The sequence below is a fragment of the Balaenoptera borealis genome (genome assembly GCF_965194805.1).
Source record: "Balaenoptera borealis genome assembly, chromosome: 4".
NCBI lineage: Eukaryota > Metazoa > Chordata > Mammalia > Artiodactyla > Balaenopteridae > Balaenoptera > Balaenoptera borealis.
Genome location: NC_138861.1, coordinates 89321844 through 89337165, shown reverse-complemented (window position 1 = coordinate 89337165; position 15322 = coordinate 89321844). Strand labels below are relative to the sequence as shown.

Sequence of the window (15322 nt, the reverse complement as noted above, 5' to 3'; positions counted from 1 at the left end):
GAGACTGCACTCTTGGAGGGCACACACAAAGCAGTGTGCGCATTGGGACCCAGGGGAAGGAGCAGTTACTCCAGGGGAGACTGAACCAGACCTACCAGCTAGTGTTGGAGGGTCTCTCACAGAGGCGGGTGGTGGCTGTGGCTCACCGTGGGGACAAGGACACTGGCAGCATAAGTTCTGGGAAGCACTCCTTGGCGTGAGCCCTCCCAGAGTCTGCCATTAGCCCCACCATAGAGCCCAGGTAGGCTCCAGTGTTGGGTTGCCTCAGGCCAAACAACCAACAGGGAGGGAACCCAGCCCTGCCGTCAGCAGTCAAGCGGATTAAAGTGTTACTGAGCTCGGCCCACCAGAGCAACACCCAGCTCTACCCACCACAAGTCCCGCCCATCAGGAAACCTGCACAAGCCTCTTAGATAGCCTCATCCACCAGAGGGCAGACAGCAGAAGCAAGAAGAACTACAATCCTGCAGCCTGTGGAACAAAAACCACATTCACAGAAAGACAAACAAGATGAAAAGGCAGAGGGCTATGTACAAGATGAAGGAACAAGATAAAACCCCAGAAAAACAACTAAATGAAATGGAGATAGGCAACCTTCCAGAAGAAGAATTCAGAATAATGAGAGTGAAGATGATCCAAGACCTCGGAAAAAAAATGGAGGCAAAGATCAAGAAGATGCAAGAAATGTTTAACAAAGACCTAGAAGAATTAAAGAACAAACAAATAGAGATGAACAATACAATAACTGAAATGAAAACTACACTAGAAGGAATCAATAGCAGAATAACTGAGGCAGAAGAATGGATAAGTGACCTGGAAGACAGAATGGTGGAATTCACTGCTGCAGAATAGAATAAAGAAAAAAGAATGAAAAGAAATGAAGACAGCCTAAGAGACCTCTGGGACAACATTAAACACAACAACATTCACATTATAGGAGTCCCAAAAGGAGAAGAGAGAGAGAAAGAACATGAGAAAATATTTGAAGAGGTTACAGTCGAAACCTTCCCTAACATGGGAAAGGGAATAGCCACCCAAGTCCAGGAAGCACAACGAGTCCCATACAGGATAAACCCAAGGAGAAACACGCCAAGACACATAGTAATCAAATTGGCAAAAATTAAAGACAAAGAAAAATTATTGAAAGCAGCAAGGGAAAAACGAAAAATAACATACAAGGGAACTCTCACAAGGTTAACAGCTGATTTCTCAGCAGAAACTCTACAAGCCAGAAGGGAGTGGCATGATATACTTAAAGTGATGAAAGGGAAGAACCTACAACCAAGATTACTCTACCCGGCAAGGATCTCACTCAGATTTGATGGAGAAATCAAAAGTTTTACAGACAAGCAAAAGCTGAGAGAATTCAGGACCACCAAACCAGCTCTACAACAAATGGCAAAGGAACTTCTGTAAGTGGGAAACACAAGAGAAGAAGAGGACCTACAAAATCACACCCTGAACAATTAAGAAAACGGTCATGGGAACATACATATCGATAATTACCTTAAAAGTAAATGGATTAAATGCTCCAACCAAAAGACACAGGCTTTCTGAATGGATACAAAACCAAGACCCATCTATATATGCTGTCTACAAGAGACCCACTTCAGACCTAGGGACACATACAGACTGAAAGTGAGGGGATGGAAAAAGATATTCCATGCAAATGGAAATAAAAAGAAAGCTGGATTAGCGATACTCATATTGGATAAAATAGACTTCAAAATAAAGAATGTTACAAGAGACAAGGAAGGACAATACATAATGATCAAGGAATCAATCCAAGAAGAAGATATAACAATTATAAATATATATGCACCCAACATAGGAGCACCTCAATACATAAGGCAACTGCTAACAGCTGTAAAAGAGAAAATCGACAATAACAGAATAATATTGGGGGACTTTAACACCTCACTTACACCAATGGACAGACCATCCAAAATGAAAATAAATAAGGAAAGAGAAGCTTTAAATGACACGAGAGACCAGATAGCTTTAATTGATATTTATAGGACATTCCACCCCAAAGCAGCAGATTACACTTTCTCTCAAGTGTGCAAGGAACATTCTCCAGGATAGGTCACACCTTGGGTCACAAATCAAACCTCAGTAAATTTAGGAAAATTGAAATCATATCAAGCATCTTTTCTGACCACAACGCTATGAGATTAGAAATGAATTACAAGGAAAAAAACGTAAAAAACACAAAAACATGGAGGCTAAACACTACATTACTAAATAACCAAGAGATCGCTGAAGAAATCAAAAAGGAAATCGAAAAATAGCTAGAGACAAATGACAATGAAAACACGACAATCCAAAACCTATGGGATGCAGCAAAAGCAGTTCTAAGAGGGAAGTTTATAGCTATACAAGCCTATCTCAAGAAAAATCTCAAATAAATAATCTAATCTTACACCTAAAGGAACTGGAGAAAGAAGAATAAACCAAACCCAAAGTTAGCAGAAGGAAAGAAATCATAAAGAACAGAGCAGAAATAACTGAAATAGAAACAAAGAAAAGAATAGCAAGGATTAATAAAACTAAAAGCTGGTTCTTTGAGAAGATAAACAAAATTGATAAACCATTAGCCAGACTCATCAAGAAAAAGAGGGACAGGACTCAAATCAATAAAATTAGAAATGAAAAAGGAGAAGTTACAACAGACACTGCAGAAATACAAAGCATCCAAAGAGACTACTACATGCAACTCTATGCCAATAAAATGGACAACCTGGAAGAAATGGACAAATTCTTAGAAAGGTATAACCTTCCAAGACTGAACCAGGAAGAAATAGAAAATATGAACAGACCAATCTCAAGTAATGAAATTGAACCTGTGATTAAAAATCTTCCAACAAACAAAAGTCCAGGACCAGATGGCTTCACAGGTGAATTCTATCAAACATTTAGAGAAGAGCTAACACCCATCCTTCTCAAACTCTTCCAAAAAATTGCAGAGGAAGGAACACTCCCAAACTCATTCTATGAGGCCACCATCACCCTGATACCAAAACCAGACAAAGATACTACAAAAAAAGAAAATTACAGACCAATGTCACTGATGACTATAGATGCAAAAATCCTCAAAAAAATACTAGCAAACAGAATCCAACAACACATTAAAAGGATCATACACCATGATCAAGTGGGATTTATCCCAGGGATGCAAGGATTCTTCAATATACGCAAATCAATCAATGTGATACACCATATTAACAAATGAAGAATAAAAACCATACGATCATCTCAATAGATGCAGAAAAAGCTTTTGACAAAATTCAGCACCCATTTATGATAAAAACTGTCCAGAAAGTGGGCATAGAGGGAACCTACCTCAACATAATAAAGGCCATATATGACAAACCCACAGCAAACATCATTCTCAATGGTGAAAAAACGAAAGCATTTCCTCTAAGATCAGGAACAAGACAAGGATGTCCACTCTCACCACTATTATTCAACATAGTTTTGGAAGTCCTAGCCTCGGCAATCAGAGAAGAAAAAGAAATAAAAGGAATACAAATTTGAAAAGAAGAAGTAAAACTGTCACTGTTTGCAGATGACATGATACTATACATAGAGAATCCTAAAGATGCCACCAGAAAACTACTAGGGCCAATCAATGAATTTGGTAAAGTAGCATGATACAAAATTAATGCACAGAAACCTTTTGCATTCGTATACACTAATGATGAAAAATCTGAAAGAGAAAGTAAGGAAACACTCCCATTTACCACTGCAACAAACAGAATAAAATACCTAGGAATAAACCTACCTAGGGAGACAAAAGACCTGTATGCACAAAACTATAAGACACTGATGAAAGAAATTAAAGATGATACCAACAGATGGAGCGATATACCATGTTATTGTATTGGAAGAATCAATATTGTGAAAATGACTATACTGCCCAAAGCAATCTACAGATTCAATGCAATACGTATCAAATTACCAATGGCATTTTTTACGGAACTAGAACAAAAAATCTTAAAATTTGTATGGAGACACCAAAGACCCCGAATAGCCAAAGCAGTCTTGAGGAAAAGAATGGAGCTGGAGGAATCAGACTCCCTGACTTCAGACTATACTACAAAGCTACAGTAATCAAGACAATATGGTACTGGCACAAAAACAGAAACATAGATCAATGGAACAAGATAGAAAGCCCGGAGGTAAACCCACGCACCTATGATCAACTAATCTATGACAAAGGAGGCAAGGATATACAATGGAGAAAAGACAGTCTCTTCAATAAGTGGTGCTGGGAAAACTGGACAGCTACATGTAAAAGAATGAAATTAGAACACTCCCTAACACCATACACAAAAATAAACTCAAAATGGATTAAAAACCTTAATGTAAGGCCGGACACTATCAAACTCTCAGAGGAAAACATAGGCAGAACACTCTATGACATATATCACAGCAAGATCCTTTTTGACCCACCTCCTAGAGAAATGGAAATAAAAACATACATAAACAAATGGGACCTAATGAAACTTAACACCTTTTAAACAGCAAAGGAAACCATAAACAAGACAAGAAGACAACCCTCAGGATGGGAGCAAATGTTTGCAAATGAAGCAACTGACAAAGGATTAATCTCCAAAATTTACAAGCAGCTCATGCAGCTCAATATCAAAAAAAGAAACAACCCAATCGAGAAATGGGCAGAAGACCTAAATAGGCATTTATCCAAAGAATATATACAGATTGCCGACAAACACATGAAAGAATGCTCAACATCATTAATCATTAGAGAAATGCAAATCAAAACTACAATAAGATATCATCTCACATGGGTCAGAATGGCCATAATCAAAAAATCTACAAACAATAAGTGCTGGAGAGGGTGTGGAGAAAAGGGAACCCTCTTGCACTGTTGGTGGGAATATAAATTCATACAGCCACTATGGAGGTTCCTTAAAAAACTAAAAATAGAACTACCATACAATGCAGCAATCCCACTACTGGGCATATACTCTGAGAAAACCATAATTCAAAAAGAGTCATGTACCAAAATGTTCATTGCAGCTCTATTTACAATAGCCAGGACATGAAAGCAACCTAAGTGTCCATCAACAGATGAATGGATAAAGAAGATGTGGCACATATATACAATGGAATATTACTCAGCCATAAAAAGAAGCGAAATTGAGTTATCTGTAGTGAGGTGGATGAACATAGATTCTGTCATACAGAGTGAAGTAAGTCAGAAAGAGAAAAACAAATACCATATGCTAACACATATATATCGAATCTAAAAAAAAGAAAAAAGAAATGGTCATGAAGAACCTAAGGGCAAGACGGGAATAAAGACACAGACCTACTAGAGAATGGACTTGAGGATACGGGGAGGGGGAAGGGTAAGCTGGCACAAAGTGAGAGAGTGGCATGGACATATATACACTATCAAACGTAAAATAGATAGCTAGTGGGAAGCAGCTGCATAGCCCAGGGAGGTCAGCCCCGTGCTTTTTGACCACCTAGAGGGGTGGGAGAGGGAGGGGGAGAGGGAGGGAGATGCAAGAAGGAAGAGATATGGGGACATATGTGTATGTATAACTGATTCACTTTGTTATAAAACAGAAACTAACATACCATTGTAAAGCAATTATACTCCAATAATGATGTTTAAAGAAAAAACAGAAACAACACACTTGGGGATGAGGTGAGGTTGTTTCATATAAGAGGAAAATTTTGTAACTGATGTTAGAATGGCATAATGGACATTTCAATGTAATTATATTTTTTTATATTCCTGTATTATAATTTTGAAGAATGTTAGAATGAAACTTCTAAAAATAATCCTTACTTCTTTCATTAGATTCTCATGAAGACAGTGTCCCTTCCCATTACCATGTCCAAGAAAACTGTTCCCTCTACAAATCATTTAAATTTTGCATCCATGTGCACGAAATACTGTAGATGCAAAGAAGAAATAAACTATGATTAGAGGGGAGAGTTATCTGATAAGACTTTTGGAGCATTTTAGCTATGGTTTGAATAATAAATGATAGCTGAGTTTGCCAGATCAGCAGGAAGAAGATAAAAGTGATGAGGGAAGGGGGAGCACATACTATGGAAGAAGGTTCAATAAAGGGACCCCATATATTAAATATATGACATGAAGCAGCAAGGCATGTATGATGAATTAAGACAGATTATTATTTTATCATTAAGTAAACGAGGGAAAGTCGTGGGAGATGCAGTTGATGGAGCTTCATGTTAAAGGGCCTTGTGTGCTGTGCCAGCAATCCTGTACTTTATCCTGTAGGTTTAGGATTCACAGAAGAGTTTTAAAGCAGAAGAGAAACATGATACATTTTAGAAAATCTCGTTGGTGCTGGGTGGAGAATGTACCAGAAACCAAAAGCAAAGTCAGAGGCATGAAGAGCACTTAGGACTCCTGGAATAATCCAGGCAGATGAATTAAGGCTTTAAGGATAGAGGGCGGGTCAGAGAGATAATTAAGAGGCAGGTGTGGTATGGCTTAGGGATTGATTAGACATAGGTTGGTAAGGGAGAAGGCGACATCTAGTCCAATCTCTATGGAGAGTGGCTAGATCCTGGTGACATCAATGGGAAAAAGTACCTCTATGGAAAGAACAGGTTTGAAACTAAGATTTTTTTTTTTAACTCTGCGTTTTGGTGACTTATTATCCTTTATTTAAAACTGCGTTTTGCCTGCTTATCCCATAAAACCAGAGATTCCGCATTTACATAATAAGTAGGAAGAAATCATGTGTAGCTTCTCTTTAGAGGCATTGGCAAATAGGATACATGAGACTGAAATAGACCTAAACCCTGAAGCAAATCTACTTTCCTCTTCTTAGGCTCAAAGTATTTAGAAAAGATTTTAACTTCACTTAGAAGAAACATTTCCTGTCTCTAGATCTATCTGCCAAATAATATCGTTATTCGTTTACTAATCGTGTATCATCAATATATCAAATCCAAAACCTGCTGGCTGTTAACTTACCAGAGATGTTTTTCAGAATATGCCGTCAATCCCCAACTGCATCGCATGGGAAAAAAACACATGCATACATATTAAAAATGATTCATTTTACAAGATAATACACAGGATTAGATGTTAAGGAGGTAATATTTAATGGTGGGAATGCATAACAGAATTGATACCCACAAGTGATGATTCACTGGGTATGATTTATGTAGAGGTAAATGATAGATGTTGAGAGATTTGGCTACAAATTTAAATACACTGAAGGACACAGGGGGAAAGGGTCTCGTGATGTTATGCGGCAGTGGGGGAAATCTCTCACAGGATATTCGGGGCTGAGTAAGGACAGATGTCTAGGAAAATGGCCAAAATAAGATAGTACATATATTTACTTATTGACACTGTGAGAAATTTTAAAGAATGTGCCAGTCACAACACAGATATATGTGCTGGGCTTAGAAGTTAAGCACAGAGGCAAAAGTGAGGACATTTTCAGTGATAGAATCTGAATCATATGCAGTTCATTAAAATGACATTTCATGATATTAAAAGTATTAGTGCAAACATTAATTAGCTAATCAAAGTAATCCGTAATGAGAAAGTGTGGTATAACTCAAATGTTGGGTTGATTCAAGTGTTAATGAGAAACATAATATTTAAGAAGGGTCCACTTCCTCTCAACCATCTGTGTGCTGTGGGTTTATTACCAAACTCAGCAAAACGAACGGGGCAAATTATAGAGCCGGGACCAAGATGTTCTAAAAGCCACGGAGGCTGGAGGGCAGCATTTGTCTTCCTTTGGGTAGACCTGTTTGGAACATTCCTTAAATTGCTAGGCTGTGACTGAGCAAGGAATGGGACGTGGAGAAACCCATGTGCTTCCCAGTAGACAGGGCCTTCTGGGGATTTCTTGTTCTACACAGAGGAGATGCAATCACCCAGGAGCTTGATTTGAGCGGGAACATCATCATCCCTCCTTATCCACCCACACAGGTTCCCTTGATCTGCCATAGGTCCCCTGACACATGTCTGTGGCAACTTACGGAATCTTTCTAAAGCTTAACTTATAACAAGTTAGACTAATGCCACTGATCCCTAAGTCCTTGAACAGACATACTTTCCTGTAACTTTTTCAACAACTCTTCCCTTCCAAGCTTTACCTTGTTGGAGGCTTCATCTTCTTTTTTACTCCAAGATAAAACTTCATTGAACTGAGAGGAAACATTTTGTCAGGTTTACTACTCTGTAAAGGAAAACAAGATAATTTGTAATTAAACAGATTTTATCAGTATCCTTCTATTTTCCTTAAGTATTAAGAATCAAGTTTAGAATGTTTACTTTCTCCAATGTTTCATGAATGTTATACCAAATTTTTAGTAAATGAAGATTGTTTTGATTACCATGTTATAAATTTAAATAAATCTGGATACATATGTATGATTACATATGTGTGTATATGTATATACAAACACACACATACAATAATTCCTTATTCAAAACACTTGGGACCAGATGTATATGAGAACTGATAATTTTTCAATTTTTCATATTTAAAAAATACATGTGCAATATATTTTGTAATTCCATGATACCACCAGTGTTGTCTGGGGCAGCACCCTATATTCAAATATATTCATATTTCTCTACAAAAATGCATGACATTTCATACAGTATGAATAAGTAAAGGTCATAAATATTGTTATGGACTGAATGTTTGTATTCCCCCAAATTGAAATATAATCCCCAATGTGAAAGTATTTGGAGGTAGTAGCTTTGGGCGGTAATTAGGTCATGAGATTGGAGCCCTCATGAATAGGATTAGTGCCCTTTTAAAAAAGGCGAGAAAGCTAGCTCGTCCTCTTTCTGCCATGGGAGGATAGGAGGAGAAGTAGGCAGTACAATTCAGAAGAAGATCTTCACTAGAACCTGACCACACTGGCACCCTGATCTCAGACTCCCAGCCTCCAGAAATGTGAGAAATCAATTTCTGTTATTTATAAGACACCCAGTCTATGGCACTTCGTTATAGCAGCCTGAATGGACTAAAACAAATATCTTCATGTTGGTTTAGATCAGATTTTTCCACCAAATGAGTTATGATTTTCTGTACTTTTTGGATTTCAGAACTACAAAACTATATAGGGCTAGACTGAACTATCTCAAATATCCCTATTAATGAAAATTTTCACTAATCATGAAAGTAGACTATAAAAAAGAATTTACATTTGCTCTAGATCAATTATATATTCTCCATATACATCCCAACATATTTATCTGATTAATATTAAAAAAATTTAAATCCTTGAACCATTAGGAAAGTTATCTGACAGAGGCAAAACTTAAGTATACTCTAATTTAAAATTTTAATATCAAACCATAAACATTTTATTATTTATTCCTGGATAGACTGCAATAGATTTTATAAAGATAATAGCCATGGAAATAATAATTAAAACAAGCTTTCCCCACATCCTAAAGATTTTCAAGGAAGTCTCTTTTTTTCAATCTGGTAGGCAGATAGCAGTTATAACTAAGGGGATCAGAGACCTGGGTGCAAATCTGGCTTGCTACTTACCAGCTCATGACCTCACAGTACTGCTCTCTGCTCTCATTTCTTGTTTGTAAATGGGGATAATAAACACATCGACTGCCTCACATGGTTATTATGGAGATTAAATGAGAAAGTAAAGGGTTACTGTGCAGGGTTATTGTAGAGATTAAACAAGAAAAGTGCCTTTAAAGGGTTTAGTCCAATAATTGGCCATATACTGAGTGCACAGCAAATTACAATTATTAGTATTACAAATTTAGAGCACATTGCTTCATAGAAATAGAAAGATAGACAACTTATTAGAACTCTAGGACAATGCACAAAAGCCCATTTAGCAAATATGTAGCTCAAATAAGTCCTAAGTTCTATAAATGTTAAACTATTACTATAAAGTCTTTTCTTTGTGAAAGAAGTCAGAGATGAAAAGTAAAGGGTGGAAAATATATTTATAAAATTAAAAATTGGTTTCCACGGAGAAAACAGGTTAGGAGAATATATAGAGGAAACGTAGAGAAGAAAGCAAGCAGGAAGATCAGGAATCATGCTTTGGTGACCAGTGTTCTGTGTGGTGGTGATGATAAGGCCTGGAATTTACATGGTGAATTTACTACTAAATCACCCTTATCAATAATTTTGCTATTATCATGGTACATAATTTTAAAAATATTTTGGATTTTTTTCCCCTGTATGGCTATATTTCTTGAAATGGAATCACTGGGTCAAAGGCTAGGAACATGATTAAGATTTTGGCAAAATGGATAGGGTACATTTACTTACAGTTAAACACATATTCCTGTATTCACTAGTGATTTTCAGTTTTGATTTGGTCAAAAATTTACTTATTTACTTATTGACATTCGTTCTTTATATAGCAAATAGGCAATTGCCTTATCTTTTTAAATGAAATTGTCTACCCAAATTGCTCACTGTTTACTTTTATTATTTTTATAAAGTCAAATATATTGATCTTTCCTTTTGAACTCTCTTAGCTATTGCTTCAAGTTTAAAGGGTTCCCAGATAGCTGATAAATACTAAATTACTTGGTCATGCAGCTTGAAGGATTGCTATTTTAAAAGTTTTAATTCTTTTATCCATCTGGAATATATATTTCACATACAGTATAGATGAGAATTTAAGTTGAAAAACTTTTGTTAACAATTATCCCAGCCCTATTTATTAAACAAATCTTTCTTTTAGACATGCATTTATGATGGCATATTTATCAAAAATAAATTATGATAAACAGTTACATCTTTTACCTCACTTTATGTTGCCAATGCTATCTGTTCATTTTTATGCCAGGATATTATCTAACCTATTTTAGTTTTACTGTATGAATAAATAGTTGGATGGGAAATTCCTGACAATTATTTTACTTTTTATGTCCCCCAAAATGTTTGCAAATACTCTTATCTGTTTACCCTTTGAGGTGAGTTATCAAATCATTTTTTCCAAGTTCTAAAAATAATTCCCTTTGCGATTTTGAAAAGAATTACATTAAACCTATAGATCAATATTAGTAGACTTTGTGTTTTTTTGTGTTTTTTATATATAAATTTATTTTTTGGCTGCGTTGGGTTTTCATTGCTGGGCGCGGGCTTTCTCTAGTTGCGGTGAGCAGGGGCTACTCCTCGTTGCTGTGCACAGGCTTCTCACTGCGGTGGCTTCTCTTGTTGCAGAGCACGGGCTCTAGGCAGGCGGGCTTCAGTAGTTGTGGCACATTGGCTCAGTAGTTGTGGCTCGAGGGCTCTAGTGCACAGGCTCAGTAGTTGTGGCGCACGGGCTTAGTTGCTCTGCGGCATGTGGGATCTTCCTGGACCAGGGCTCGAACCTGTGTCCCCTGCATTGGCAGGCGGATTCTTAACCACTGCACCACCAGGGAAGTCCATAGATCAATATTAGTAGACTTTACATAAATTTTCTTTCATTTCTATCAGTGCAGTTCTGTAGTTTTCTTCATGTAAGCCTCTTCTTCTTAAGGTCATTTTCTGGTAGTTTATGTGTTTGGTTTTGGGGTATAGATTTTTTAGCTTGCTGCTTTACTGAATGTTAAGGAATAACACTTGAAGTCTGATATGGAACAGTGAGGTAGCTTTGTAATGCAGTAAGTTTTCCATATAGGAAAGAGTCAAGGAGAGGAGAACGTAGGAGTGTATATAGTAGCACAGACTCCTGGATACCTTTGTCAGAGGTTCAATCGGATTACAACTGAGGTTAATGTCCCTCCTCAAAGCTTAGACTGCTGGTGCCAATGGAGGCAGCAGCAGGGTCGGGTGAGAGGCTGCAATTCCAGTAGTACCGGTAGAGGGGACCTGCACATTTAAGAATGAGAAGCACTGTGCCTGATCTAAGTAGTCTTATTTATACACGGCATTGATAAGCCCAGGACTGCCTCTATTTTGAGATACTGTTGGCAATAGATAGAGAGCCTGAAGTAATACAACTGATTCCCAAGCCACTCTGGACATGCCAGCTCATGACTTTTTATTCTATCCTGTCCAAAGAGAACACAGATGCCATAATTTAAGATGAGTTCAGCGAAGGTGGAAAGAAACCCTTTTCAGTTTCAATCTTTAAACTGAATAAGCATAAATAGGACCTGTAAGGATCCTAATGCAAAGTTCTATTAAAAGGAATCTCTTTTGGCATTATAACTTTACTGTTGGTTTATTACAACTCTTTTGGTATGTGTACTTTCTGGAGTATTTCTTCAAAAAGTTGAAATGTTATGAAGTGTATAGTATGTTGCTACAGGCAGTATATTTCAAAGTAAAATTTTTAACTGAGCCAATTAAATTAGTGTGCTTAAAAAAATTATTCTTGTTACTAAGAAGAGTTTGCTTATTAGTGCATGCAACTTTTAACGACCACTGCCTCCCCATTTGCTTTTTTCACACCATTAACAGTGTAATGATAATATTCTTTGAAACTTCTCACCTTTTATGTAAATCAAGTCTGAAAACATTTTAATTAACATTTTCTGTGCAGAGAAAACTCTCAAAACAAAATATATCTTCCCCTGTGTATTACCCTAATTCGTTGTTAATGAGCATTCATAAATTATCTCTAATTAACACACAGTCTCTTTAAATACACTTTTCAATTTGTAATTTCTACTCCCTTCTCAGTAAATCATTTTCTAAATATGTACAAACACACATATATTAAGGGCAACTGTCAAACCAGAGCCAAATCTTTATTCAAATAAGCTAGGAGATTTTTACTATTGATTATTTACTGTAAAATCATTTGAAAAGCAAACATTGCCAGTGACTTGCCCATCAATATATTAAAAGGGAAAGACCAGACACATGAAGAAATAACCAGCAAAATAACACCATGTGTTGAAAATAACAGTAGTTTGAGTTTAAAGGAAAACCATAAGTCTCTCATCTGCTTGCCTTAATGTGCAAATTAAAATATCAGTTGCATTAATTGATTCTGACAGATGCATAAATACAACTTTCAAACACTTAGACTATAATTCCATAACCTGAGGTCACTGTGATAAAAATAAAATGTCTTCATTGTCTTTAAAGAACACTATCCTTCTGACAAACACTATATGATCTCACTTATACGCAGAATCTAAAAAAGTCAAACTCACATAGAAGCAGAGAGTAGAATGGTGGTTTCCAGGGGATGGGAGTGGGGGAAATGGGAAGGTGTTGATCAAAGGGTACTAAGTTTCAGTTATGCAAAATGAATAGGTCCTGGAAATCTAAAGTACAGCATGGCGACTACAGTTAACAGTACTGTATTGTATACTTGAAACTTGCTGAGAGTAGATCTTAAATGTTCTCACCACAAGTGCACACACACACACAAAACTCTGTGAGGTAATGAATATGTTAGTTAGCCTAGATTGTGGTAATCATGTCACAATGTATACGTATATCAAAAGCATCACATTGTATAACAAATAAATACAATTTTTGTCAATTATACTTCAATAAACGTCGGGAAAAAATTGCAAATGTCAAAAAAAAGAAACACTGTCTTTCAGGCAAGCTCTCGATACTATTACTGTCTACCAGTTTGTGTGAATTATTTTAGATTAAGCAGGATGATCCTTTCAAAAAGATACAAATTCTTAAAAACATTCTGTTAAGGGATGAGATTCTTTGCTCAACTACAAAATCATTTCATCTTAAAAAAATAATTTCTCCATGAACAGGCTTACTTGTGGCAGGTTTTAAAATTTACATCAGCTTGGGGAAAAACATTATAAAAAACCTGAATTGTGTAAAGTGTCATATTTGAAAATATTTGGTACTATTAAAATGGAAAACACTTATCCTCTTTAAATAAAATTCCATCAGCAATAACACCAAGCCAAAATAATACAAATTGCTGTTTCTTTAGTAAGTCCCTGCATAAAGCCTTTGGAAATAGACACCTGGGAATGAATTCTGACTCTATCGCTTATAGGCTAAGTGATCTTGGGCAAGTTATGTAATATTTTGGTATACTACATTTCTTCATCTGTCAAGGGGGAATAACTATAGCACTAGTTTCATAGGATTATTGTAAAGATATGGTGCGATAATCAAAGCAAAATGTATAGAACTCAGCTTTTTATGGATTAACGGGTTGAATGTTAGTTGGGGCCATTATGACTGCACTTCTATTGCTACTAGTTGTTTCTAGCAACCTTCTGTTGCTACACAATGGAAGCGTAGGTTCCTTAATGGGACTAAAAAGTCCATGATGATTTTAAAATACCCTAAGCAGATATCCAACTACACAAGTGACAATTAACCAACATGTAAATGGAAGGACAAGGATGAAGGAAGTGAGTCTAATGAAGATCAAGGTGGGTGACGCATTGAAGAAAACCAAACAAAATTCAATCAGATTCAGCTCTAGATGGCTAGAATAATCAGCTGTGAAGTTTAGCATTTCCTTTCATAAACCTACAGTTCATGAACCTTAAAATCTGATGCGTTTGGCTCACATAATCCCAAATTCTTAAATGCCTGTTTCTGCAAACTCCACCCTTCCTGCACTGAAAAAAGTGAAGAATGATATCAAATGATAATAAACGATAACAATCGTTTGATACCCACACGGATTCCCTGCTAGGTTTATCAGATGGAGTAACAAAGTGTGACTTCCAGTATATAATACAGCCCTCTGAAGAGAGGGATAAGGGCTGCGGAATTCAGTGCTGTTTTGTTAGCTCCCTGCCTGGACATTCCACTGTTCTTGAAGAACATGAACATGAAATGGATACACTAAGTAGGATGCTACTAAAATTTATTTTTGCCCACCTGGAGGCTTCCCCGCTGGAGGAACATACAGGACAGTGGTCCGTGTGCGGAGAGCTCAGTAGAAGCCACAACTAAGTGGGGCTATAGAACTTTGGAAAGCTGCTTAATAATTCTTCCTTCGTAACAATACAGTATTAAATAATAGATGTTACTAGTCTGGTCCTTCTTTATAGATCTCCAAAACACAACATAGTGAAGCATCACACGCTTGAAATATGCAAGCAATGTACTCAAGCGAATATTAGAATTCAATGGAAAAAAGTATCTTTAGGTCCTGCTGTCATTCCACATTTAAAAGAATTGCTTGGATATTGCTAGAATCTCAAGGAAGTAGAAATGTTACTGTATATACCCATGTAAGCACCACCCAAAACTGGATAGAGAACATTTATTTCTGTCATCCTAGAAAGTACCCTACTGACCCTATCTCCTTGCTTCAGTAGCAAACCTTCTCCACACCATAGGCAAACACTTTCTGACTCCCATCACCATAAATGATTTTGCCTCTTCTTAGACCTTTTATA

At 36.7% G+C, this 15322-nt stretch overlaps 1 protein-coding gene across 8 annotated transcripts in view; it reads right to left on the bottom strand.

Moving 5' to 3' along the window:
• The window catches only part of ARAP2 (ArfGAP with RhoGAP domain, ankyrin repeat and PH domain 2), a 201764-nt gene that overhangs the window by 21775 nt on the left and 164667 nt on the right, over positions 1-15322 (bottom strand). For all 8 annotated transcript variants that reach the window (XM_082390417.1, XM_082390419.1, XM_082390418.1 and 5 more), the window contains 2 exons: positions 8134-8216; positions 6992-7027 (listed from right to left, as the gene is read on the bottom strand). In XM_082390417.1, the coding sequence (XP_082246543.1) occupies positions 6992-7027; positions 8134-8216 (119 nt within the window). The remainder of the gene's footprint in view (positions 1-6991; positions 7028-8133; positions 8217-15322) is intronic.